Source organism: Lates calcarifer, linkage group LG24 (genome assembly GCF_001640805.2).
Source record: "Lates calcarifer isolate ASB-BC8 linkage group LG24, TLL_Latcal_v3, whole genome shotgun sequence".
NCBI lineage: Eukaryota > Metazoa > Chordata > Actinopteri > Centropomidae > Lates > Lates calcarifer.
The window spans coordinates 8,588,867-8,615,627 of NC_066856.1; the positions used below are offsets into that span (position 1 = coordinate 8,588,867).

At 39.6% G+C, this 26,761-nt stretch overlaps 1 protein-coding gene across 1 annotated transcript in view; it reads left to right on the top strand.

The window, feature by feature from the left end:
• Positions 1-655: 655 nt before the first annotated feature.
• The window catches only part of LOC108900771 (cingulin), a 28,520-nt gene continuing 2,414 nt past the window's right edge, over positions 656-26,761 (top strand). Inside the window, exons 1-12 of the mRNA XM_018701988.2 lie at positions 656-739; positions 1,095-1,262; positions 1,420-1,503; positions 2,279-2,446; positions 4,348-4,578; positions 4,677-4,907; positions 6,447-6,548; positions 6,694-6,770; positions 7,061-7,205; positions 8,604-8,841; positions 15,128-15,212; positions 17,670-17,781. Coding sequence (XP_018557504.2) covers positions 671-739; positions 1,095-1,262; positions 1,420-1,503; positions 2,279-2,446; positions 4,348-4,578; positions 4,677-4,907; positions 6,447-6,548; positions 6,694-6,770; positions 7,061-7,205; positions 8,604-8,841; positions 15,128-15,212; positions 17,670-17,781 — 1,710 coding nt within the window. The 5' untranslated portion in view covers positions 656-670. The remainder of the gene's footprint in view (positions 740-1,094; positions 1,263-1,419; positions 1,504-2,278; positions 2,447-4,347; positions 4,579-4,676; positions 4,908-6,446; positions 6,549-6,693; positions 6,771-7,060; positions 7,206-8,603; positions 8,842-15,127; positions 15,213-17,669; positions 17,782-26,761) is intronic.

A 26,761-nucleotide genomic window follows, 5' to 3' on the forward strand; every position in this document is an offset into this window, starting at 1 on the left:
AAAAAAGACATATGTGCTGACAAAAATATCCTAAAATACATTAGAAATCTATTTGGATCATGATACACAGCACATTATAGTAGCTACTTGACCATTTTCACTGACCTCAGATGGAAAAATACCTTGACAAGACACAGTGAACATAGATAGAGGCGATAAAAAAAAAAACAAAACAAAAAAACATTTCCCCAGCAAACTTGTGAGGAATCACACCCACATGAAAGCACGTGCAGACAGGCACACACACACACACACACCACACACACACATTTGGCATAGAAATGAAGTGGGTAATTAGAGAAGGTCACCAAGGAAACAGACAAACACAAGCAATTGTCAGACATGCTGTACACTCAAGAGATGTATAAACACCCATTTCTCTGCACGTAACGTCATCCACCCACCACCATCGCTACCTTAAACACAAGTATGATAACAAGACTGGAAAATTTTATCTCTAGTTTTGTAAACAGTGACCTAAGTTCCGCTGTTTCCTGAGGTACAGTTTGTGTTGCCAGTGAGGCAAGGAGATATGACTTAACATAATGTTACTTTGTCAGAATACCATCAAAAAGAACGTCTGTGTTTTGCAATTAAAGAAATATCATCCAGCATCCTCAAACCATGAGAACATTTTTCTCTCTTTTTCCTCCAGGTGCAGAAGAGGGAGATGAAGATATGTGTGCTGGTGAAAGAGCTCGTAGAGAGTAAGAAGCAGCACTCCGATTATCAGAAAGAGGTAAAAACAGCAGCTTTATTAGTCACCAAACTGATTTTTTTTTTATGCTCATGATTCATATTAATGTTAACTGTGTTAAAAGACAGTCATAAAATGTAATTGTTCATTCCATTATCAAATAAATGCAGTTACTGGAATGTTGATTTGATAATTGAATCAAAATCAGAATCAGCATAATTTTATATTTTGTTTATTGTTATTGATGATGTTGAGTGATCCTAGAATTTATACTATTTTATTACTTTAACTTCTGATGGTGTTATTTATAGCTATCTTTTTTGTTGTTCTACGGTTAAATTGAATGGTTAAATTGTGGCACTGATTGAGTGGCTTAATTTTGCTGTGTGTTTCCCAGTTGTTCCGAAGAGAGCAAGATTTGGAGAGACTGCACCGGGAGAGGGATGAGCTGAAAGCCACGATGGAGGACCAGAGCAGAGAGTGTGTCCACCTGAACCAGATCAAAGAGAGACTGGAGGCTGACTTGGCTCTGAGCCATGAGAAACTGCACAACTCGCACCTGGAGGTTCATCTTTCTCTATCTCTGCCTACATGTGTTCGTGTTTTTCTGTGCATGCATGTGCAAAATCTTATATTATTTATGAAGACTTTATCTAAAGGAATATAATGGGCTAAATGGCAACATACACATTATTGGAATTTTGTTTTTTCTGTGTGTTTAGGTTCGAAGCAGAGAGAAGTTAATTCTGCAGTTAAGAGATGAAATGAAGACAGCTGAAGAGAAGTATCAGGGGACACAGGAACAGGTGTGGTGGCTTGTTTGCTTTGTTTGCTTTTCCTATCTTTTATTTCTTATTATGTTCTTATCACAGCCTTTATGACCGTATTTCTGATTATCTGTGTGTGATTTGAATATATTTTCAGGTTATGTTGCAATTTTAAAAGATTTTGCCCAACAAATTACAAGTGATAAAAGATCATACCATTTAATATGACCAGTTTAACACCTTCCAGCTGTGTAGCATGAAAAATAAATTGGGTTATCTGGATTTGTTTCTGTTTTTTTGGTTTTGTCTCAGGGCTTAAATTCCATTCTAGGTAGTACTACAGAGGTCTTAAACCTATCTTACTATTTTTTGTTTTTTCCTTTTTCCTTTTCATATGATGAGGCTAGGTTCAGTGAGTGCCCTTGTGTTTTTTTTTTTGCCAACAGTGCCCTGCTTTACACCCACAGAGTTGCACACATCCACTCGAGGGAAGTGCCCAAAACCAGCAACAGTCTTCTACTGTTGGCTACTGAGCGGCTCCATTAGAACAGAGGGAGGTGTAGCAGCTTGCTCAAAGGCTCCTCGAAAGTTGGAGCTAAGGAAAGGGGAATCGTTACTCATTCATGTCTGCTGTGCCCACATTTTCCCAGCTGGTCCTGAGACTAAACTGGGAAACTCTCTGACTCAAGCCTCATTCCCTCACTTTTAGACTACTGCCGCCCCCTCGCCGTCTTTCTGTCTGTGTGTGCTTTGTATGCCTACATAAAGTTGTTCCATTTCCATCTTTTTCAGTTTTTCTCTCTTTCTTGCTTAGGTGGCAGCACTAGAGGGTGAGGTAAGACACTTAAACCACAAAGCCAGGGGACACCAGGAAGAGGCCTGTCAGTTGAGCAAAAAGGTCAGAGATACAGAGCGCCTTAAAGACCAGAGGGAGAAAGAACAACAGCAGCTTCATGATCAGCTCCGTAGTAATCTGCAACAGGTAAGGAAGAATTCCCTCCTCTCCTCTTCACCTTTGCTCATCTCCACCTCCCCTACAGGTGAAATCTATAGATAAGTTGAACTCTGACCTGGAAGCTGTGAAAGAGGCTCACAGGATCAATGCAAAAGGAGCATCCTGGCTTCACAGCTGATTGAAGCAGAACAAATCTGAGCTCAGCCAAATGCAGAGCAGGCTGAAGGATTGAGAGTCGGAGGTCACAAAGCTCAAAGACATTTTAAGTTAGTGGCACATAGCCACAGAAGAGGCAGGTCTTTTGTGTGTTCAGTTATCAGTTGAGTGAAAAACAGCCTACTATGCTAATCCAGTGAACAACAAAAAGATAAATCAGATGCACTTATGCATCTGAGTCTGAGTGATCTAGATCACAGCAGACAATCAGGTAGTCAGAGTCTTCCGCCAAGAACGACAAACTGACCTGTTTGCAGCAGACAAGCTTTATTTTGCAGTCAACTTACATATATCCCCATCTACATCATCTGAATTACCAAACAAGACAAGATGATCCCTCTGTTTGTCAACCTCTCACATCCAATTGGACCCAAATATGAATACAGAAAGGGAGACATAGACCAAGAGATTCAGAAAAAAAGGAGAGGAGAATAAAGTTATTATCAGCTGAGGGTCGACTTGGGTATTCATGTGACAGCCATGAATACTCAAATGGCAGGCCAAATGAGGTTCGTCAGGTCATGAGGGTCAAAGTGATGTGTTTTCCAACATGTTTAATGAGGGTTGTTTGTTTTCCCCAAAGCACAAGCTCTTGATTATGGTCACAAGAAAGCAATAATGTTCCCATTAAGCCTTGTTATGAAGCCTTTCATCCAGTGACAGAAAGAAATGCTAAATTCACCATCAGTGTATTGACTGTAGGGTTGTAGATATGTTAAAGGGAAAGACAGAGAGGGAAAAAGTAAGCGTGATTGCCGCAGCAGATAAAGCTGGCATGTGTGTGTTTTATAGTGTGACTGTTACCTTGGGTAACCTTGGGTAAAACCATCATGCATGAATAAAAGCAAGTGTACATGGGCTGGGTCAATGGTTTTTAACAATCCACACACACAGAGATACACCTACACAGGTTGTTCAGTTTTTGACTCTGAAGTAGAGAATGAAAGTTAATAGTGCTCCTCCATCCTCCTCTCCTCTCCTCTCCTCTCTTCTCCTCTGCGCTGGTTTGCGCCTCTGTCTTTCTTTGCATGAGCAAGTTTTCTACTCAGTCATGCTCCCTTCTACCGATCGTTAGTCCTAGATGGGCCCATTTAATCCCTGGTTAAACCAAGCCACGGTGAACCACTGAAATCTAACTAGTTGGCTGTCATTAGTTGTAAACCCTCATGTTCAGATCCAGATTACAGCGGGATTAACGTGGATGAACTCAAGCTGAGTGTTGGAGCGGGTTTAACTTTCTCAACCTCTCCCCTTGAAAGGTGAGCTACGGTAGGATTCCTAGTGTAACACCGGGATTAAGCCTGGTTTCACTTCCTGGGTTCCCCTTTTTATTATGACAGAGGTTACTGTAGAGCAGCACAGTATATTGCACCATGTTAGACAAACTAGCATACATCTATTTCAACATTATACGTGTTTTTTTTAATAACATTTTTTGTCAGGCACATTTAGTCATGATGAAGCATCAAGTATTCTGTTTCACTGATTTTGTAGCATAATGATGATGATGGTTGTTGCTGTAATAATTTCAGCATTTTTTTAAAGCTTATTTATTCTTTATTTGTGCATACATTAAGGCTCCCTACTGCTTTAATCAAAATGTATAGTGTTTTGGCCACTCTTCCAGACCTTTAGATTACGCATGTTTAAGTAACAAGAAAAGGTTTATTCCTTTCAACATATGAATTACATCTGATTGTGTTTGCTTTCAGGTTGAGACACTTGAAGGGAAGCTAAAGAAGCAGGAGGATGAGATGGAACTTCTTCATCAGCAGCTGAAAGGAGCGAAGAAGGAGCTAAAAGATGCTAGTTTGCAAGCCCAGGAGCAAAAACAAACAGTTGCAATTTTCAAACAGAAGTACACTGCAGCAATAGAGAAGGTGCATAGGGTGCAAGGGCAGGTGGAACTTTTAGAAGAAGAACTACAGTATTCACGGCAACAGGTAAATTAGTGGTTGGATTCCATTAGCTTCAGACTTACTCTATAAGTTTTCTCTCACAAAATTCTGCCTTTGCCTTCTTCACTATGTTTAATTTGCAGTTAAGAGATTCCCAATTAGCAACTCATTCAGTGATGAGAGAGAAAGCTGACATGGAGCGGCGGTACCAGGAAAAGGTTGGCCAATGGGAGAGCTCACAGGAGGCTCTTGACCAGTTGACTGATGAGCTCCAGGCCAATCAGAACATACTGAGGGAGAGTCAGCAAAAACTGGACCACTTCAAAAGCCTGACAGGATCATTGCAGGGGCAGGTGGACTTGCTCAAACAGCAGGTCAGGACACACCGTATACATTAGCATATGTAGACACAGGCATAAATCTAGATTCAGATATACATACAGTCCAGAGGTTGTCATTTATCCCTCTGGGCAGATCCTTGTAAAATTTCCATGGAACAGTCAATAAAGCTGGTTGGGAGATGATCATGTTAACATTGTGAGGTGATGTGATCAGTCCAATAGCCAATGGGGACAGTCTTTCATTTCAAAACAAGAAACCTGTGTTATGTCAGTATTCTTATTGTTTGCATGTATTTTTTAAGGATGCAGTTTTCATGAGACATTACCAGAGTTTTCAACAGGAAAATGTGGACCATGTCTCAATGTTTAGATTAGCTGAGATGGGTGTCTGTCTTCTTGTGTGTGCACCCAGGTGCTTGCCTGCTCCATTCAATGTTGTGTGAGTGCATGCATGGGTATATTCCTTTGTGTGAGTGTGTCATTGTACGCATGCATGCGTAAGTACAAGTGTGCGTTTGTGCATGTGTGCAGTGGCGTGTGTCACTTAATCTTTTCTCCCTTTTCTTTCTGTTTTATATTTACTACGTCAGGCAACAAATGAATCATCTTTATTACGGAGAAATTTAATTTGGATGAACTTAACTGCTGCCGCCAAGGTCAGACGGGCAGAATGTCATTTTAATCCAATCAACTTTAATCTGTTGGTTATAAAAGAGTTAGGCTGTTGAAGAATGGCTGTATCTCAGGCCCTTTATTACACTGGCTAATGACTTTGATTGTGAGGCGCCTATCAAGAGGTTAGGAGCTCTTATGGAGCTTCACGTCCTGCTAATTCTCTACCTCATGCCAGTGTTTGGTGCAGCTAACCCTAAAGTCGCTAATTCCTTAATTCCCTGTTTACAGGAAAATCTAAATTGAGAAAAAGTTAAATACTTTTCAGTTTTAAAAAATTAATATAAAATGAACGTACGAGTAATAGCTTTTCATACCTTACACCGTAGCTTGAGTATTGTATCATAATGCTATCTCTATTCTAGTCCATTTGTATTCTCACTAAGGAATATTTCACTATAACGTAAAGATGAATACTAGAAGTTAAGTAAAATTTCCCTCTTTTCATACAAAGATATCTACATTTGAATTAGTTACATAATTTACCCATATAAAGGACAGCAGCTAATAGACTACGATTGAGGGTAGTGATACATTAAGCAATTTTTTTACACAATGAATACAGGCAATTTTCTCAGGGTTTTTTTTTTTTTTTTTCCCCAAAGATTCTTAGGTATTATTGCCTATTGCACTTCACCCACACTCAATTCACTTGTTAGTGTTGGGCTGGTTGTGCTGGGGCTTGAAACACCAAGGCCATGTGTCTCTGTGCTCTGTGATGCAACAAATCAATACAGTGTAATATATAATGATGTGTTTCCTTCATGGCACATCAGTGTCATTTGTCATTTATTAGTAAACCAAAATGCATATAATATGTTAAAATGCCATTCATTAAAATGTTACCTTTTTTTCTTTCGTTTTCTTTCAACTAATTTCACTTGCTCTCTCAATTCATAGAAACTGACGATGGAATGTGACCTACGGCTATATCAACAGAGTCATTCACATTCTGATGACGAGTACGACAGCCTGCTAAGATACAGACAGCAGCTACAGAAGGTAAGGTCATATGGAGTACATTTTGTTCATATTATCATCGCACTTAGTTACAGTTAGTTTCAGATTTACTTGAACAAAAAATTAAGCTACATACCATCATCTGCATTTTTGTGTCTGTCTGTATCTGCATGTGTGTGTGTTTCAGCGCTGTACTGAACAGGTTGAGCGCATTGCGGAGTGTGAAAAGGCTATTCTTCAGATGAAGTCAGAGCTGGAGCGACAGTAATAACTAGTCTATAAAACTCTCATTCTCCTCTGCTGATCCTGGTTCCTGTCCTTGGCTCTCCTCTTACGCCATTCCCTTCTGCCTCCACCCCCTTCTCTCGCTCCTCTTAGTAGTCTGCTTATGAAATTACACATGCATGAAGAATTTAACATTATCTGTTCAAGTAATTTCTTTTACTTTGGCTAGTCTGTAATCTGATTTATTTTTTCTTTCAACTTGTTTGTTGGTTCTAAGCATTCCACTGCAGTTCATCCGTACCAGTCAGTCTTTGCTATCCTCCCCATAGAAGCCAGGAAAAAGCAGGTCTGAAGAAAAGTCTTGCTGCATCCCACCATACACACCTGAGCAATCGTAGCCAGCTGGAACACGAAGTGACACGTCTGAAAAACGAAGTAACACGCCTGGAGCTTGAGCTGGCGGACACCCAAAAGGTATTAAAGTAATGCGTACCTGCTGACCCGTCCTCTAATTTAGAGAGAGCTGTGTTATTTTGACCTTTTCCCCTTTACTTTTGACTTCAGTGGCCTCATCCATTGTCCTTAAATGTTGCTTATGCATGCATCTCAGGCTAAGAACATGAGCTGGAGATTCAATTCAAGTTTCCAAAGAGGAGTACTCAACCCACCTCCACCAGCACCACACACCCACCACTTGTGATTTTCCTGTGATTGCCCGGCAGAAACAAATTGCCTCACCATTAATTAAAGCACCAAACGGTGCCAAGGCTGGTGAAATTGACTCCAATTAAGAGCTCAATGGGACACTAAATATTCAAATTACTCAAAGTGGTGACTGTAGCCTGGCAGAGTGCCAACATTGCTGGCAGTCATAGACACATCATTCGTATGTGTGTGTGTGGGTGTGGGTGCGTAGGTGCGTAGGTAGAAGTCAGAACATTTGAACATTTGATTTTACAAATTGTTGGTTCTCTGGCACATACAAATGCAAACACATTTCATGCTTACCTAGATTATATGCATGCACACACATGCTTTGTCTCACAAGCACACCCATGGACATTAGGACAACTGTAGAATAGTCTCCTCTTGATGTCAGGTCTTTCTGCTTACTTCCCTGTGGAATATCACATAATGAGTCTATGTCATGTAAGGACACATGTATTGAAGGCTACATCTACATCTGTCACATACATTATGCATACACATTATTAATCTTTATTATGCATATATACATAATTTCACAAGAATTTAATTCTTTGCATGAATGCTTCGTCATACATACTCTGGCTGAATTCAGAGCTATTGACATTGAAAGATTATGAAGGAAACTGAAATAGAGAATGTAGAAAAATATAAGATGGTTCACAGACTTAGGAATTGTTGAGAATTAACATTTGCATTTTGGGTGAACCAATTACAAGAAGACAACTCTTGATATATATGTGAACTCCCCCAGGACACATTAAGGACAAAATGAGTGTTCAAGCCACACTCACAAGTCATCAGGGACATGTGTCTACATGCCACACAGTATGTGATGTGTGAGCATAAATCCATCCTTAAAAGACTTCCTAGTAACTTTTTTAATATGCAGAGCCTTCTAAACCCCTCAACACAATTCTTTTTTTTTTTTTTTTTTTTTTTTTTGTTAAGTGTCAGTCAAGGTTTCACATGGATACAAGCAAATGCAAGCAGGGCAGTAAAATCAAATATGTGGTCACTCAAGACACATTTTAGGTTCCTTTTGATGCCACGTGTGAAATGCATTGTAGATAGTCTAGCAATACACCTGATCTGGACAGGGCATGCACACACATTAAATTTAGTCACTCATTCACAGTTCCTCTTTGGCCATTACTTATGCTGCAGGTACCCGTGGCACTCCTCAGGCAGTCAGAGGAGGAGCTGAAGGAGGCCCAGCAGGAGGCTGCAAGAAGGACCAGAGAGTTGGATATACAGAGAGGAGAGATGCAGAGGCTTCAGGAGGAGTTACAGAAGGAAGAGGAGAGGATGAGAGGTGCAGTCAGAGAGAAACAGAGCCTGAGCACTACTGTCAGGCGGCTGAGCCAAGAGCTGGAGGAGCTACGCTGCAAACACCAAGTGACAGGTAACAATCAGTCAATAAATCCATCAGTCACTGATTTTATCCATCCATCTGTCTATTTATCCATCAACAGATAACTTTTAAATCAATGACATACACATATTCAGTGTATATACATATACAGTTTTTTTATTTGACAGCTTAAAAATGTCTTTTTGAAGGAATCTGCTTTCTCACCTGTGCAGTCAAACAAGTGGTGTATAAGCATAAAGTCAACATAAGCATTTTTATATAAACAATTGAGAATTGTTTTTATCTCACTGGCTATGAACATTTGTATGACACTGAACTTTTGTCCATCAGAAACCCATCACAGTCTAGAGGAACTGTATAGTGTGTCCTGCCTTTTGTTATGGAGCCAGCCACACTGCTGTTAGCTCAATCAGTTATCTCAAATTAGCCAGCAGCAGTACAGCAATGTGGTTATTCGGTTGCTAGCTGTCTGCATGCAAAGTTAACTCAGACATATACACAAACGCACACACACATTCACCCACACAGACTGTAGATTGAGGTTTGATTTAATGGTGCACTGCTTTAGCTGTATGGTAATGATCTGGTTTGAGTGTGTGTGTGTGTGTGCACACGCATGCCCGGTGGTGGCCTTTGTAGTAGTGTGTCAGTGCAGGAATGGTGATGGCTGGGTCTCTCTGGGCACAGAAATGTCTCATTAAGAATTAACGTACACATCTACGGTCACGCCAGGCAAACACCTCACATACACACGCACACAGCCATTTCTCCCCACTCCCACTGCTTTAATTAGCACATACACACTTGCTCTCCAAGGTACAAACACACACACACGCACACAGTCACCTATTGTCCGCAGAGAGATGAATCTGAGGTCTCTCTCTGTGGCAGACAGTGGCTGGCTTGCTTGGTGAACACTGCTCATTAACAAGATAGAGACAGAAGGACAACGCTGTGTAGCTTGGCCTTTGTCTGTGATCAAAACGCATTCCCTCAACTCCACGCTCCACACAAAACCACATATTATTCAGCTTTTACCTTCAGCAAATACAATCCACTAACGCAGAGCCTATTGTAATGACTTAAGAAGAATAAAGATGCATTATTATAACAAAGGGGGCATTGTTTACCTGGATATAGCAGTGGCCTGAATAGACTGGGTGAGGAGTCAGCTTGAGAAATTACTGTCATGAACAAAAGGCCTTTTTATTAACATGAAGCCCTTGTCAAGGTTCTTTCTGTATTTTGAAAACATTGCCATGAGTGGTGACGTTTCTTTCTGCCTGATAACAGTAGATATGGTCTAGGATGGAGTGGATTGGAAAAATGAACAGGTTAGACTGCAAAGTTTTAGAACAGTACTATATACAAAGAGGTATAAAATCATAGCTAGAGGAGAGCTAGATGCTCATCATCAGACATTATTCACCATGATCACATATTTAAGATATTTTTATGTTATTTTATATTCTTTATTAACATATATTCTCATATTGTTGTACATAGGCTATATCCAGTTTGTTTATCTTTGCTATTGGCATCCTGCTCTTGGCATCCTGTTTATTTGTTTGATGATGTGAGACTGGTAACATGATACCTGAATCCCACAGTTAACTGGGCCTATAGTGTACAAAACTGTAGTTGGGATGTGACGGGTGTTGTATTAAAAGATAGAGGGAATGTCAAAGGAAGAAAGAAGTAGAGGGTAGGAGGATGAGTTGGGAACCAGGGACATGTATGGGCAGAAATCTAGTGTATCACTAGAAACTGAATTTCAATCATTTATATTTAAATTTGAATTGCTCAACTTGAATAACTGCATTGAAAAACTGAATCTGAGTAATTAGAATTTTTTTTAGCTCTGAAACTGTTTCTGTATACCCCCATATTCAGTTCTCACACCCCATCTACTAGATGTCACGTGCACAGCATTAACGTTAGCTCATATGGCGTGAGTTAGAAACTGTGTGTTTGATTAGTTACTTAAGTCCACATTTGTATCAGCAGAGTGCTGGCACTGTGTGATATCAAGTAGATGGGGTGACCAATAGACTATTAATGTTATGCATAATGAAACTGTCCATTTATTTTGACGTGAAAAAGAGTTCTGTGAATCTGCACTCTGTTGCTCTTTCTCAGTGACCATATGTGTGTCTCAGTAAACTGAAATTGACTTACAAGGACTGAATTCAAATTGTGTGAACTGAATGTAGAGGCATTAAGAGAGTTGAATTTTTAGCGAGGATCAAAGACAATTTCAGAGCAAATTAATTTGATATCATAATATTACATTCAGTCTCAAGTTTATTGGAATTCAGTCCCAAACTAAATAATTCAATTTCAAACTATGGTATTCAGATTCAGTTTGTAAATGCAGTTATTCAAGCTAAACAACACAAATTTAAATTACGTGATCCAAATTCAGTTTTTAATGCAATTATTCAAGTTGAGCTATCCAAATTCAAATGATTCAAATTCAGTTTCTAGTGACACATATTTCTGCCCATAAAAGTGTCACATGGATGAGATTGAAGCATCTGAAGGCAGCTGGATTCAATCAGACTGTGTCAGCAGAGGGTGCAGAGACGAGAAAGAAGGGGGTGATTAAAAAGGAGAGAAAAAAGTCCTTAAACTTGGCGTATGACTGTATGTGTCAGATTCTGTCACTCTTTGACAGCATGCATTTTCTGTATGATTCTCAGCTCACTAGATATCCTGTTTCATACAAAACAGTGAGTCCAGAGGGTAAATCACACAACACTTCACTAAACTACATGTGGTGCTAAGAATATGCCAGTGTGTGTACAGTATTGATCAAGATGATGTAGCACTCATAGTATACGGGTAATGTACAGTCTACTGCTACTGGTCTAAAAAGAGAACAAGACAGGTTTAGATAAGTAAAGATTGCGTTACTAATCAGTTCCATGGAAAATGGTATTTGGTATAATTGAAATGGCTGGTTAATTGTTCAGGGAAAAGAGTTTTCATTCACCTGACTGTGAAATTCAAGCAGAGGCTGATGTTTAAAATATTCAAATGTGACTGATGGTGTCATCTTACATCTTAAATAAGATGTGTTGTAAGGTTGGCCGTAATGTGAAATAAATGTGATACTGTGTGACAACAAATGAAATAACAGCATAAACAAAAACACAATATCCATATTTCCACACTCCCACAAAAACAGAAATATGATATTACCACCCCTCTGTGCTGCTGATGTACATCTGCCTAAAGATGATGAAATCATTATTGTGTGCACGGGTGTGTGCGCATGAGTGTGTGCGTACGTGTGTGTGTGCTGCTATCCAATCTGGATCCCTGGACGCACACGTGCACAGGCCTCTCTCCTCCAATTCACCTCTATTACTAGCTATAATCCCATTTCACACTCTATCGATCCCCAAAACTGTTGTTCACCGGAACCAGCAGCAAACACTGGCATTTCTCCCCATCATTTCACCACCATTGTTCTTTATTACACAAAGAAGCCCCCCTTTGTCTCAGAGCAAACTCAGCCCCACTGAAATATGAATTATAAATGTATGGCTAATAAAAGAGAAGGGGGGAAGAGAGAGAGAGAAGGGGAGAGAGCTAGAGATAGAGAGAAGTGGTTGGTAGAAACATCAGAGAAAATGACTCCTTTACAAGAGTCTATTGATCAGTTTCTATCAAAGGGGGATGTCAGACATGAGATTACCTGGCAGTTTGAGCATTAGGTGCCGTGTGTTATAGCCCCGGGCCCTTGTACCGCTGCCAGAGGATTGTAAATAAAGCGAAGAGGAGAGAGCAAGAGGGGAGTGTGTTGGGGTGTATGTGTGTGTGTGAGTGAGTTTTAGATCCTATGTGTGTGTTAGTCTTTGTCTTTGTGAGTGTTCACTGTTGTGTGCATACGATTTTTTTTTTTCTTGTGGTGTATTTGTGTGCATGACGGTGTGCGGCTGTGTGCCTGCACCTTTTGGCTTATACCCAAAAGCAGTGTTGCAAGCCCATGAAACTTCAGAAAGAGAGAGAAAGAGTCTTGGGAGGCTTTGGGACGTCTCTTGGGAGCACCTTAGCCCGCTACGAATCCCCCAACAAAGCCAAAGGAAGCCCCTATGAAGCCTTATGAAGCTTTTATGAGGGCCAGGCAGGGCCCAGCCTAGCCCCAACCACTGATTCAGGGTTAGCTGGGTTTTCATCCTTCTCATGTTAAAGGTTAGCTGTGAGACCAGGGTAATCTGACCGCAGATCTGTGATTATAGGCTGATGCTGTATGACAGGCTTTGAAGCTCATATGAAGGCGTTGTGAGGGAGAGAGATCGAGAGAAAGTTAGATTATAGACTAATGTCATACCTTAAGTTGTGAAGCCAGTATAAAAGGGTCAAGAAAGTGAGAGAGCGAGGAACCCAAGATCTTAGATTGTGGACTAATGTCATAACTTAACTCATGAAGCCACTAAAAACAGGTTGTAAAAGACCCCAAACCGCATAATATGGACTGCTGTTTTTCTTTAAGCCACTAAGAAGTGTCAAGAAATCCAAAATCCTTTGTGGATCTTCATTCAATGTGAAACATTTTAGTTGTATTTGGTCATCAGTCCCTTCTCAGCTAAATATACCCCTGATGTTATCCATTTATCTAAAGTAAACACCTGGTGTATGTATGCTGCTGTTTGTTTTCTACAATTTTGTGTCTGTTTTTCTATTTACAGAAATTTTTATATTTGTGTGTGTTTCAGGTGTGTGTGTGTTTACGTGTCTGTACCTCTGCTTATGTGTGTCTGGGTGCAAATCGGAGAGTTTGTGTAAATGGTCAGTCTATGCAGCTAATTGCTCTCTCTGTGGCCTCCCCCGGTGGGAGGTGTCACTGAGGTCACCCCCAGACTAATGCCTTGAATGCGAATTTGATCCCCACCTCAAGTTCTCACATCTCTGCTTTATTGATCATTGAGAGTCATAGCAAACCTTTACCTTGAGGTTGGTTTAAAAAAAAAAAAAAAAAAAGGTAGGGCGCATACATGCACATACACACACAAATAAAAGTGTTTGTGCATTGTTGAATATTTAGCAATTCCAGTTGCTGCTTCAATTTTCCTAGGGCTTCAGTTTAAACAGTTTGGATGCTGCAAAACCATGAATTAATCATGGTTTTATTAAATGTAGATTTTCTCTTCTGTATTTCTTCCTTTCTGGTGTTGGTTTTAGCTTCCCTCTATTCAATCTGTCCCACCACTACCATCACAGCATGGTGCGTGGCCCTAAAAGCATTACAGCAATACACTAAGCATTTCTCTATTTCTATTTCATACAGTCAAATACACATGCACACCCACAAAGTCAAGGTCCGTCCTGTAAATATTCAACACACACACACACACACACACACACGCGCACACTCAGGAGTGCACACACCTCTACATATTCAGTGCACACACCTTCTCAATATTCACTAGCCTTGGCCACCGATGGCTGACAGTTTATGTTATATTCAATGAATACTGAATTTAGTGAAAAGGTTTTAAGAGCTATGAAGAAACATTGACTCACAAAACAGCATGCAGAACAAAAAAAGGGGGGAAGGAAGCGAATCCTAAATTTTAAATTCAAACTGAAAAGGGCCTGCAAAAGCAAACCTAACCAAGGAACCTGACTAGTGGTTTATTATGCATCCGCTCGATGTGCTAAACTACTAAGTGTAGGACAATGGGGTTTTATTGCATGTAGACGGAAGAGACGGCTGAAAAGGGAATGTGATTGAAGGGCTACAGTGTATGAGCTCAAGTGGCCTGCTCAAGGTAAAGAGTGCCATCTATTGACGAGGTTGGGGAGAATTTCTTTTGTGTCTCAACAAAAGGGCTGCCGCCCCATCTAAGTGTAAGCAGTGCAATACGTTCACTCCTTCCTTCTCCGCCTCTGAAAGGCATTCAGTGCCTCTTCTGTGGCAGACTTCTTCGTTTTGCTTTGAAGGTGACTCACAGTTCATATTTTCCCACTCGTGTTGAACTTGATGAGAATCACTAATCACCTCGGTGTATGCATGTTTTGTAAATCATTCCATTAACCTTGGTCTGTTGGAATATGTGAAGCACTATGGAAATATTTACTCATGTTGCATATTTCTTTCTTTGAATACACTGAAAATTCACCTCCTGAGGAGCTTGACAAAGTATCTGAAACAATTGTATTAATATCTCAATTGGAAAATGTATTTTTTTTTCTGTCATATGGCAATTTGAATTAGGTCTGCTCTCTAATGAATCTTAACCAAGAGTGTCTGAAGTGAACTGTTGCTCTTTATCTCACACTTTCTTTCTCTGTCTCTCCTGCTCAGTGGAGGATTTGGCAGCCCATGCAGAGGAAGCGAGGCGGATGGAGGGGTGTCTGAATGAGGGAAAGCTAGCAGAGGAGAAAATAAGGTAAGAAGGGAGAGAGGGAAAGAAGCTTCCTCTCTTATCCCATTTCCCATCGTCCCCTGTGTAAGCTCAGTAGTCAAAAACATTTAGCTTTTTTATGTGCGGCGTGCAGTAGGCTGTTTAACTGAACATGTGTTGAACAGAACACCCCTAAACTCTAAATATGTACATTGCTTAAGAGAGTCTACAAAGCAAAATGCCTAACTTTTGGGTTTACCAGACATTACATGATCTTTTCTAAGGATTTAATAACCCATCATGTCAACTCAAAATGACTGACAATTTCTGTTCTCTTTAAACATCAAAATGTGTATTGATGGGACACGGTAGGCAAGCAGATGTTAGGTCACGAAGTTCAGAGTTCAGATGTGAGACCCCTGGTTGACCCCTGTGTGTCACCAGAGCTGCGGTGATGACATCAGCAAGCATGTATCACCCAGTAAAGAGTGTGTTTGTGTGTTTCTGTTTGTGCGCGCATAGCTGTGGTTGTGGCTTTGGCTTCAACATGACCTCACTGCAACGGTCTCCGTCTCAGGGAGTTTCTTGGTTAAGTTGAGCCATGGAACATTTTCCTCGTCAACCGACAATTTAAAACTCGGCATGGAGACTTTATAGGTTACATTCTGAATTATTGCATTTTATTACATTTAAACCAATTTTAGGTACTGGATGGTAAAACAATCGCTGTGTCTGCATATTATATCCATTTGCAGAATCATACTGTTTACTGTTAACCCAGTATTATCTAATAACTGCAAAGACATGAAAGGTTTTTAAGCAACAACACCATACTAATGGCTTCCATCTGTGCTGTGGGAAATCCCCTCCTTTCTCCACAGGATGCCTCCTCTCTTTCTTTCCCGTCTTTCTCCTGCTCTGTTCATCCTATCATGTGTTCTCTCTGTGGACCAATCTATCAGGCATTGTCTTTCCTTTTTGTTTTGGCTGTTCTGATTCTGCTTCAGCTTTTACTACCACCGAGTTACTCTTTTAGTATGGGCTTTAACTTTACTGCTCAATTAATCTGCATGCACAGAAATAGACAAATATTCATCTTTTGATAGTATATTTTAAAATGTATATAGATTTTTCTTGAATCTTTTATTTATTATTTGAAAAGATAATTAAAATTGCCAAGTTGTTGCTGGTTGTACCTTCTGATGTCATGTTATGATGAATTCTCTACTCTGACTTTTTTATTAAAACAAAAAAATACAGCGAGTACAGCTTGGGATCTGTGTTGCATGTGAGCATCCATCTCCCACACTCTTCATTTTCTGTCACCTTCTACTGTACACTGTCTAATAAAGATAAAAAATTAACTCAAAAATACCTCATAATTTGAGCTGAAACAGTCTGTCAATTAGTCAAAAAATTGATCAAAAAATTAATTGGCAACAGGTTAGTTATGTAAGTCATTTTTCAAGTAAAAATGACAAACATTATCCAGTCCCAGCTTCTCAAATGTGAGTATCCAGTGGTTGTATGATTAATTGATCAGCAGAGAAAACCATAGCTTGAAGGATCTATGATAAGTTGTGATAGGCCATTGTTTTTATCATGTAATAGACTAAACGATTAGCTGTAAAAATAACAAAGGATGTACAGAGGGAGAGGGGTAAATATTGAACTGTGCAATATTTTTGGGTATTTTTGGATGTGTCAATTTAACACAAATGCCAATAAAAACTTATAGTCAAATGCTGAGTTTGTGGTCTTTCACTGCATGGTAAAATCTATAATATGCTAAAATCTATAAAAGACTAACTTCAGATCACTGTCGTAGAACTTTTGCCTTTAAAAAGCATGTATATTTTTACTATTCAGAAACGTGTAATGTCTCATTTTCGTATTTGCTTTTAGAGGTGTGGGTCAAGAGTGGGGCTGGTTTGTTTTGGTCTGTGTATGTACGAGTGTGAACGGGGTTGATGGGGGTGTTGAGGCTCACTGAGCGGCTGGAGCGCGGCTGTGGAGGGAGGTTTGTGGAAATGGTAATCATTTGTCGTATTGATCCCGCTGTAGCCAGGGCAGCTGGCACACACAAACTCGCTCGCACACATGTACACAGACACTAACTGACTCGCATACACACAGACGCACAGTTGCGTGGCAGGAATAGACCCTTTCATATTGATCCCCTTCACATTCCCTTAGCTCGGCTGCCACACACACTCACACATACATATACACACACGTACTCAGATACTCACACATACTCTACATTAAACATGTGTGCAAACCTGGAGACTTAATATTCAAATAAAATACTTTAAATGTGTTTGTGATTGTTTTTAGGAACATTTATGGTAATAGTAAATGGGAAAGTCATTAAAGATTGAAATTAGTTTTATGAAGATGCCTAATAATTAGCAATAGATTTTTATTAAATTATCTTTTTTTAATTAACCTTAATTAGGATATTATAGTAAGACATCCCAATGTTGTTGTTTGTGCATGCAGGTCAATGGCTATGGAGCTGGAGACGGAGGTGGCAGAGCTCAGGAAGAACCTTCAACAGGCTGTCAATCAGAAACTCAAGGCAGAGAGAGAGAAACGAGATGCACAGGACCAGGTAAATAAATACACACCAGACCTGAGTGACACAGCCTCAGCAAATAATTCGGAGTGTTTGTTTAAAGCGGCTTGGAGCACTGTGCAGGTGAGGTGTTTGTCATCTCAACTGCTGAGATACTCTCTGTACTCACAGAAAGCTATACCGATTTTACAACTTCATATCATTTAAACGTAATTATCTGCTCTTCCTGCCAGTCACTGTATTGATTTTTGTCACTGACCCGACCAATTTAAGTTAATATTTTGAGCCAGGTCTACTGTACTATATAAACAATACTATTATACCTATGTTAAGGTTTCCTCTCCTCTCCTCTAATGCCCTCCAAGGTCTTCTTCCCCTCTCCTTCCTTCCACTTCTCTCTCCTGCCCCGTCCCCACCCCCCACCCCCCTACCTTTTTGATGATTAGTGGCATATATCCGGTGCTACAGCCTGGATTATCTTGTCCAAGAGAGGGAGGGGTGTATGCGGGTCCTAAACCTGGCAAGGTGATTTGGAGCGTTAATTCCTGGGAGTAATATTCCCTGATATTCCCTAATGTTCTGGCTGGGAGCGTGGGGGAATCTCAGGGGAGAGCAGTTGTCAGAGCTGAGCCGCTGCTGTACAAAGGCAGAATGGATAATTAAGGGTAAAGCCAGGACGGGGAAGTGATGTTCATTTAGATTCGACAAACTTTGAATTCAGTCTAAAGCTTCTGTGCACCATGGTGCTCTCTCGGATCTTGATTTTGCATTTTGTTCAGTGTCTTCTTAAAGTTACTCCTTTTCTTTCCTTTCTTCCTGCCTGCCTTTGTTTCTTTTTTTCTCTGTCCTCTGTTCCCCTTCTCTCTGTTTTGTCTTTCCCTCTCCTTTTTTCTCATGTGTTTCCCTGTCTTCCTCTCTTTCCATTTCTTTCTCTTTCAGTTGCTCTCCCTCACCTTACTCTCTTTTTCACTCCATCCTTGTGAATAATGCAGCCCACATAGTATGGCTCTCCTTTTTTCTCTTAACATTAGTACACCAGGGTTTGACAATAGTGATTGCCCAGGGCCAGTAAGACACCGACTTAGGCCAGTTGATTGGTCAGTCGGTAGCCAAGCTAGTGCTCGCAAAGAGTTCTTCATCTATTTCTCAACTCTTGGAAATCCTTTCATCTCTGCCTTTGCTGTGTGACTGGCCCTCTTTTCTCTGTTGTACAATTTCTGATCAAACATATTGCTTGACATGTCAGAGTTAGTCAGGGGTCCGTCAAGTCAGAGTTTTACATGAAGTAGACATGGCAATGGCTACCAGTGTATGAATAATCAAGCATAAAGTAAAGGTTTGTTTCTTTTGTATTCGAAGAAACAATTTCCTTGAGCTGAAATAGGGGTGGTGCAATTGTTGATATGGTTTCCATAAATGTTATAGTATTAATGAGCATATTTGTATCAAAGTCAAGTATTCTCATTCTTTAATAAATATTTGATATTAGAAGAAATAGGCTTATTATCTTTCTTATCAAACGTTAGATGAGAAAGATTTCTACTACTCTCATATCAGTATGTTCAAAATAGGAAGCAGTCAGGTAGCCTTGTTTAGCACAAAGACATAACATACACTTACTGGCACCTCTAAAGCTCACTAGTTAACATTTTTGTTTGTTTGTTTGTTTAATCCACCCAAAAACCAAAGTGTAAAACATGACAACTTGCAAATTTCTGTCAACTATGTAAGATCCAGAGTTTTTTCACTATGAGGATCCCAGGCATTGAGCAGAGACTCCAGGAAGTTACTGCTCCTAGCCAAGAAATAGTCCCTCAACCTTTGGACAGAACCAGGCTAGCTGTTTCCCCCTGCTTCAAGTCTTTATGCTAAGCTAAACTAACTGCCTGCAGGCTTAACACATATCCCTATATTTAACTGACGAATGTGAGAGTGGTATATGTCTTCTCATTTTACTCTCAGCAAGAAAATGAAGAGGTAAAACATGAAACTACTCATTCAAGGAACTGATGCCACAAGCCTCTAACAAGCAGCAAGCATCATGTAGTCACTGTGACTAGATAGGCGGTTGTGCTCCTGATAGGAAAACAACTTCCTATCAAGTTAATGGAAAGATAACCTGATGAATTCTGAAACTTAGCAGTGTCAGTCATGGACTTCCACTCTGACCTTTGTTTGGGTGATTGCTATTTAAGAAAAGCTTCAGGTAATTTCCAAAGACTAAGTATGAACACAATGTTTACTGTACAACAAAGGCCATTTCATACTTGTATTTAAAGCTTTGCTGTTTTTAAATGATTGAATCAATTTTATGCTTTATGTTTATGTTACTGTAATCGTAGTAAACTGCTTGGGAGTGTGTGTACTTCTCTGTATGTCTGTGTGTATCTGTGTAGTCACTGGTTGAATCCTTCACTTGTACAAAATCCCTTACATTTCCCCTTTGCATCCTTGCTATCTTCCATCATCTCAACAACAGATGAGCTTTTCAATGAATTTGACTCCAAACAGTATTTAAACACCAGTGTGATGGCCGTTCTGACTATGACTCCTTCATTAGGTCCCAATCTCTGTTATTGACTAGCAGAAGATGAATTATCCACTGGTGAAAAAAATCAAAGGGTTTGAAATGGTAAATGGTACACTACAGTGGCCTATAGAGGAAATCTATATTACAAATTGCCTCGGTGCACAGTAGCTGAACCTCAGCTAGCTCTGTCTTTTTCTGTATGTCTTTGTATTCAAGGTGTGGACGTGTGTGTGTTTGTGGTATGTGTGTTTCATTCAGAATCTTGTTTATGTTTTCTGGGTCTGTTTAATGTCTCTTTTCTGATAAGAAAAGGATTTGCATGTTATCTGCTGGTCAACTTTGTGCTTGCATGTAAGCTGCTCAGCACACACACAGACAGACACACACACTTCACTCGATCCTGTCCCTCTGCATGAGTCCAGTTCAAATACAAGTCATGGTAAACATGAGGCATGTTTTTGTGACTGATCTGATCATCTCTCTCTCCTTTTTCCTCTCCCTTACTCTCTCTGTCTGTCTCACACACACACGCACACACACACAATCATAGTCATTAGTGTGTTTACCTCAGCTTCTTTTAGCATGGGGTAAAAAATTTCAAACAGTTTTAATGAGAATTTGCAGCAAAGTTTTCAGACAGCAAAAGTTTATGAGTGTGTTTTCATGCCCATAAACTTTTCTTAGTTTCCCAAAATCTTTTAAACTATTGATGTCATCCCATAGAAATACAATTAGACAGTAGCTTTTAATCACTTTGAGCCAGTAGGGTGCCAAAGACTGGTCCTTGCTTAATCTAGACACTGAATCATAACTGGTTCCAAGATGCTGTTTTATTCTGTACAGTAGACGAACATGGAGGTGGGCAAAATAAATATTCACTTGCATCAGTTTCCTCCATTTTCTTCACCATGTTGGCAGTGATAGACAGCAATTTAGCATCTTAACATTGCTGTTATGTAATAATATTTGCATAAGATGCCCAAATGTACATGTTCACCTGTAAGTGGCTGTGTGGGTGAACTGGATAGAGTAGTATTTTCATTTTGGTGATGCTAGAGAGAGTTGGTCTCTGGAACGGTCTTATCTGTCCATTGATCTCACTCATTATACCTGATAGAAGCCCCAAGTCTGGCCTAATTAGCTTAGAATGACCTGCGGTAAATCAGCATTTTTACACATACACACACTCGCACAGGTTTGATGTTGGAGAAATGAGGACAGATAAATGAAGCTCATTTGTTTAGTTGATGAATCAAGAGAAGTGGACCAATTGTCTGACTGTTTAACCATGGAATGGACTTCCTATTTATTTTGTGTGTGTGTGTGTGTGTGTGTGTGTGTGTGTGTGTGTGTGTGTGTGCACGCATGTGTGTCCTTGTGTCCCATCACTCTCAAACACAGCTCATTAAGCTACACAGCTGTAATTCATTTGAGAGATGAGTAGGACAGTCAAACAGACAAACTAACCCTGTTTTTTTTTCCTTCATGTCGTCTCTACAACTTCCTGTGCCTCTCTTACCTGTCATACACTCTTTGTCTGTGTTTCTGTGCAAGGCAGATGCAGGAACTAACCATGAAACCATGAAAAGTTTCTGCAGGTGTAAAGGTTCATGTGAGGGGCATATAAGGCATGATGAATTGAACTGAACACAGGAAAGAGGAGGATGAGAGAAAATTTGAAATAAGCACATAGATATATAGAGATTGTTTCTCCCTTATTCTTAAATCTCATGTTTTATGGACATTTTTTAAGTGTTGGATTACTGAAAGCTCTTGGTCTCAGATTGTGTATTTACGAAGGAAATTAATTTCGCTTAGTCAGAGTTCAGACTCTTCACTTTTATTTACCTGTGGGTTTGTGAACTCTGCCAAGGCTCACAACACTTAAAATGAGTGAAAATTAGACCAAAATCATAATAATAACATAACAGAGGAAACCTGTATTTCCATTTCAACATTTTGCCCCAACATACTTTTTTCTTTCGATGAGATTTTTTTTCAATTTTACATAAATGCTTCTGTCCAACAGAACCTGTAACATTATACTACAAGTGACAAGTGACTTTCTTTTTTTTTCCCCAAAGAATTTGTGTCCTACAAATCAATCATTAGAAATTAAATATAAACTCCTCCCACTGCTCCATATTCTTTTATTTTCCAACAATTTATTAAGGTGTTGAAAAAAGTTATTTGCAACAAGACTGGCAGTGTCTTTCCAAACTTGCAGCATCAGCTCATCACTAAACAATACAGCGATGATAAAAACTTAAAATTGTTCTTTTGTGTTGCGGCTGTCAGCTAAGTGCTGCTGCAGGCTGGTCACCTGAACAACTAAATGTCTGTCAGTCTGCCAAATGGGAATCCCTCACATTTAGGACACATTTATAGCCTTCTATTGTTGGAGGCTTCCAATAAGAATTGCATTCTCACAAGATGCATGACAATATTTGCATCTTTTCTCCAGTGGTCCTGCTGCACTACTTCAACCTCAGGGACTAACCAACCTAACCTAATGCAGCATTGGTGGACTCACACAATGAAACTGAGTTATTTCCAAGGCTGGGTATTGTTTGAAATTATAGTAGTTGTGAATTTAGAACAATACAAAAACAACACCTTAATGGCATATCTTACATTGACGATTCGATTTTCTATTAATTAAAAGAAGCTTTTCAAAAATGAAATGCTATCTAAAAACAAACATCCTTGCAAGAACTAAAATTAAAATAGTTAAAATTTAATTTAGAAACTGTCTGATCAAAGACTTAGTAAAGACGATTACAAAGCTGAGAGCCAATGCCAGCTTTTTGTGTTTACTTCTACAAGTTTTCTGAACAGTTTTATAGGATACCTACTACTCTACATGGGGGGGGGGGCTTCATCTAGCTGGGAAGTGACTGAGAAACTTCTACTAAAGCTGGTAATGTAGTTGTGCTCATGCAGGCTAGATGCAAGATAGGGGACTTCAGTAATGGCAGCCACTGATAAACAACCCAGCAGCATGCGTAGGAGAGTATGTGATGAAAGGGCTCAGGGAAAAGGAGTCAGGCCATACAGCAGCAGACGAAGGTAATTAAAGAAGCCATCATCAGCATCATTAATATGCTAGATCTGCTGTGGCCCACTGACTAGTCTAATGGAGAACATGTCATCATCGTCACCATTAGGGAGAGTGGGACACACACAAACACACGCACACATGGTCTTAATGTTGGGTCACGCCATGATTATCACCATTAAGCCTAGAGTGAGAAGACCTGCTTAGGAAACCTCATTCTCTCCTGCCATCGCACATGCACACATACAGTACACACACACACACACACACACACACAGACACACGCACGCTTGTAGATCTTTAATTCAAACGCTGTGAGTGATAAGTATGCATATTTAAGTGATGTCAGGCCTGTTGGGTCTTTTAATTAGACAGAATGAATGAATGTTTTATAAAAACGTGTTTAACAATAAATGTGTTCATTAATTTGATGAGAGGATGTGCTCTGATGAGCTGAGTGGAACAGAGTAATGGCCCGTATTCAACTCTGGTGGTTTGATGGTGGTAGCAACAACTAGGCTGTTTCTGATTTTTTTCTTTCTTCCCCCTAATCTTCATTTTCCTCTTTTTACCCAGAAAAGTTAACTTTGAATTATGTTTCTCCCACGACGTTGGACAGTTTGGTCTGTTTTAGTGAAAATGCACTTTTGTCCTTTACAGCTAATGTGCAATGTGATACTGGTCCACAGCTCCATGGAGAATAGAGAAGACGGAAAATCCATTAACTGCTAAAGTCCCCACAATTTTTTTATTTAATTTTTTTTCCTGTCTGCAGGTATGCTTTGTGGTTTGTCATGAAAGTAAATTCAGATGTAAAAGTTCAGAAAAAAAGACCATGTGAGTTCACAAAGTCCATCATGTATCTATTGTTAACGAAAAGTATGGGCTGTGGACTGGACAACTCTGCCTTATTTTGATAAAATTATGCTATCAAAATGATAAATACTGTTGAAGCAGCTGTAAAGATTCCAAATCCTTCACCAGCAGCGCAGTAGTCAACTCATATTTTCTAGCAAAGACCTGAGAGGACCAGCGGTATCACCAAACTTGATTATAAGTGTGTCCCAAATGCATTTTGTTGCCCCTTTTAGCCCCCATCATCTGCTAAAATATTTGTGCAACAAAACCAATCTAAATGTTAAGCAGGTATGCTACTTTTCTCCTCCCCCTTCTTGCAATCGCACCTCCTTGTCCTTTTTTCCTTTTTCTCTAAATGTCCCTCTCTTTCTCACACACACACGCGCGCTAACACTCTCCCCCTCTTTCTCACACACCCTTTCACTGCCTCCCTTGACACTGGTGGAAACAGAGTGATGGTGTGTAATTTAGTCCTAATCACAACATCAGACTTGCGCTGTGATTTACATCCCTCCACCAGCCGAGCCAGTCAGACAGTCAGGAGGGAGATGTTAATGTGAGACCACAGGTAATTACTGTCATTACAGCACGCCACAGATCCTGTCGCTGTCTGCGTGTGTGTGTGTGTGTGTGTGTTTGTGTGTGCTTGTGCATGTGGAGGTGTGTGCAGATGCATTGTGAGTATTGGATGTGTTTTAGAGCTTTTGAATGGTACGGTTTGATTTTTTTTTGAAGACAATTAATATTAGTATATTAACGCGTGGTTTTGACCAATAAGTTCTTCACATGAAGGTGCCTCAATGCGTGAGGCAAAACTCAAATGAAATCACAAACAACAGGGGACTCACAATATTTATTCCATTGTTGATAAATGTAATTACAATTGATGCCCTGACTCAGTTTACCCTTCGAAATTGAATGATTTGCTTGATATGATTTCATTGTTCCCACGGTTTTTCTTCAACGCTGTATTTGTTGAAATGCAGCCATTCCTTAATCCAAATGTAATTAAAAGTGTAATTTTTCATCATGTTATGAAATTTTAATTATTGATTATGTGTCACTATCATCCTCACAACTTCCCTTCACATCTAAGACAGCCTATTCATTTCTCTTCTTGAACTGCACCTTTATTATTTGGTATATATTATATATTGTGACAAATGAGAGGCAGCCTAAGTCACATAGCTCACAGAGTATCAAGTAATACACAAAGTCCTTGGTTTTTCTCTGACTAAAACTTGAATTTACTGACAGTCACCTCTTCTCTTCAGTGAGTCCATTTATCTAACACGCGAATAAGTGTGTATTAGAAAATTGGTGCAGCCTTTAGCAGTGCTTTCATATAGTGCCCATACCTGAAATGTCTGAGATTGCAGCAGATTTTATTAGATTATAGATCACACAAAAAACCACAAACAAAACCCGTTAGTGTACAGGGCTTGATGCTTACTTGTGCATATGTTTTTTTTCTTTATAACAGCATGCAAGGAGACACTACTGCCTTAAGCTGTATTTATTTAATAATTATTTAATAATGATGTAATTATTTATTCTTAAACCAGCTTTAACTGTATAAACAGTATAAATGGTATGAACACATCTAAAATAAAGTAGTTCCTCTTAGTTCTAAATACTAAAAAAAAAATGTCTGCTCAGTCCATTTAAGAATATCACTGATTCAGCAACTTCTGTAAGTAGGTCCACTTTGGCCCACTTTGAGCTCTGCCAGCTGTCTACAGCAGTACAAAAAATAGAGGCTGCAGAGGCTGATTTTTGTAGCACTTTTATTCGCACACTTGCACCTGAATACATTTTATAGTTCACACACACCTATTATCGCTCACTCACAAATATGAAACCCTCGCACCACAGAGCCATGATGCATTCCTCTTATAGTGTATGTAACAAAAATGATCAACTTTTAAACTGGTCTGCTTTTAAACTGGCTGCCCACTCTGTAGCCCAGAGCTGATGTGGTGCATGTGGACATTAAAGAGTGCCTTCTGTTGGATAAAGTTGTAAATAACTCAATGGCTTTTGACCTCAGGCAACTAAAAGAATGTTATTTTCACTTTAACCTTAGCAGTGCACAAACAGTAGCCCTCAAATCCATTTGGGTGTGGCTCATAGCAGTTTTAAAGTAGGGATGCAGACAAATACAGACAAATAAGCTCTTATTGATCTTATTCTCTATATTTTCCTGTTCCATGAAGCTCTTTGGTGATGAAATGAAGGCTAATTGTTTTGATAATTGTGTCATAATCCTTTTTTATCACTCTTTTTTTTATTGAGCTCTGCTTCAGCAGAATCAGCTTTCTTATTATCCTTGTGTTACACAGTGGTGTTTCCCAGATACACACCAATAGGAAAATATTTTGGTATTCCAAATACACATCCAGACATACACGCATTTGTACACACTACATGATTCCTCTCACAGAGCAGTTAATATTTTGACATTTTAGGTTAATCATATGACATTTTTGGATACTTAAATCATGGCCCACATATTGGAAACTTTTTTTTCATGTTTGCCCAAGTCTTTGTGGGAAGATGGTATGGTATAT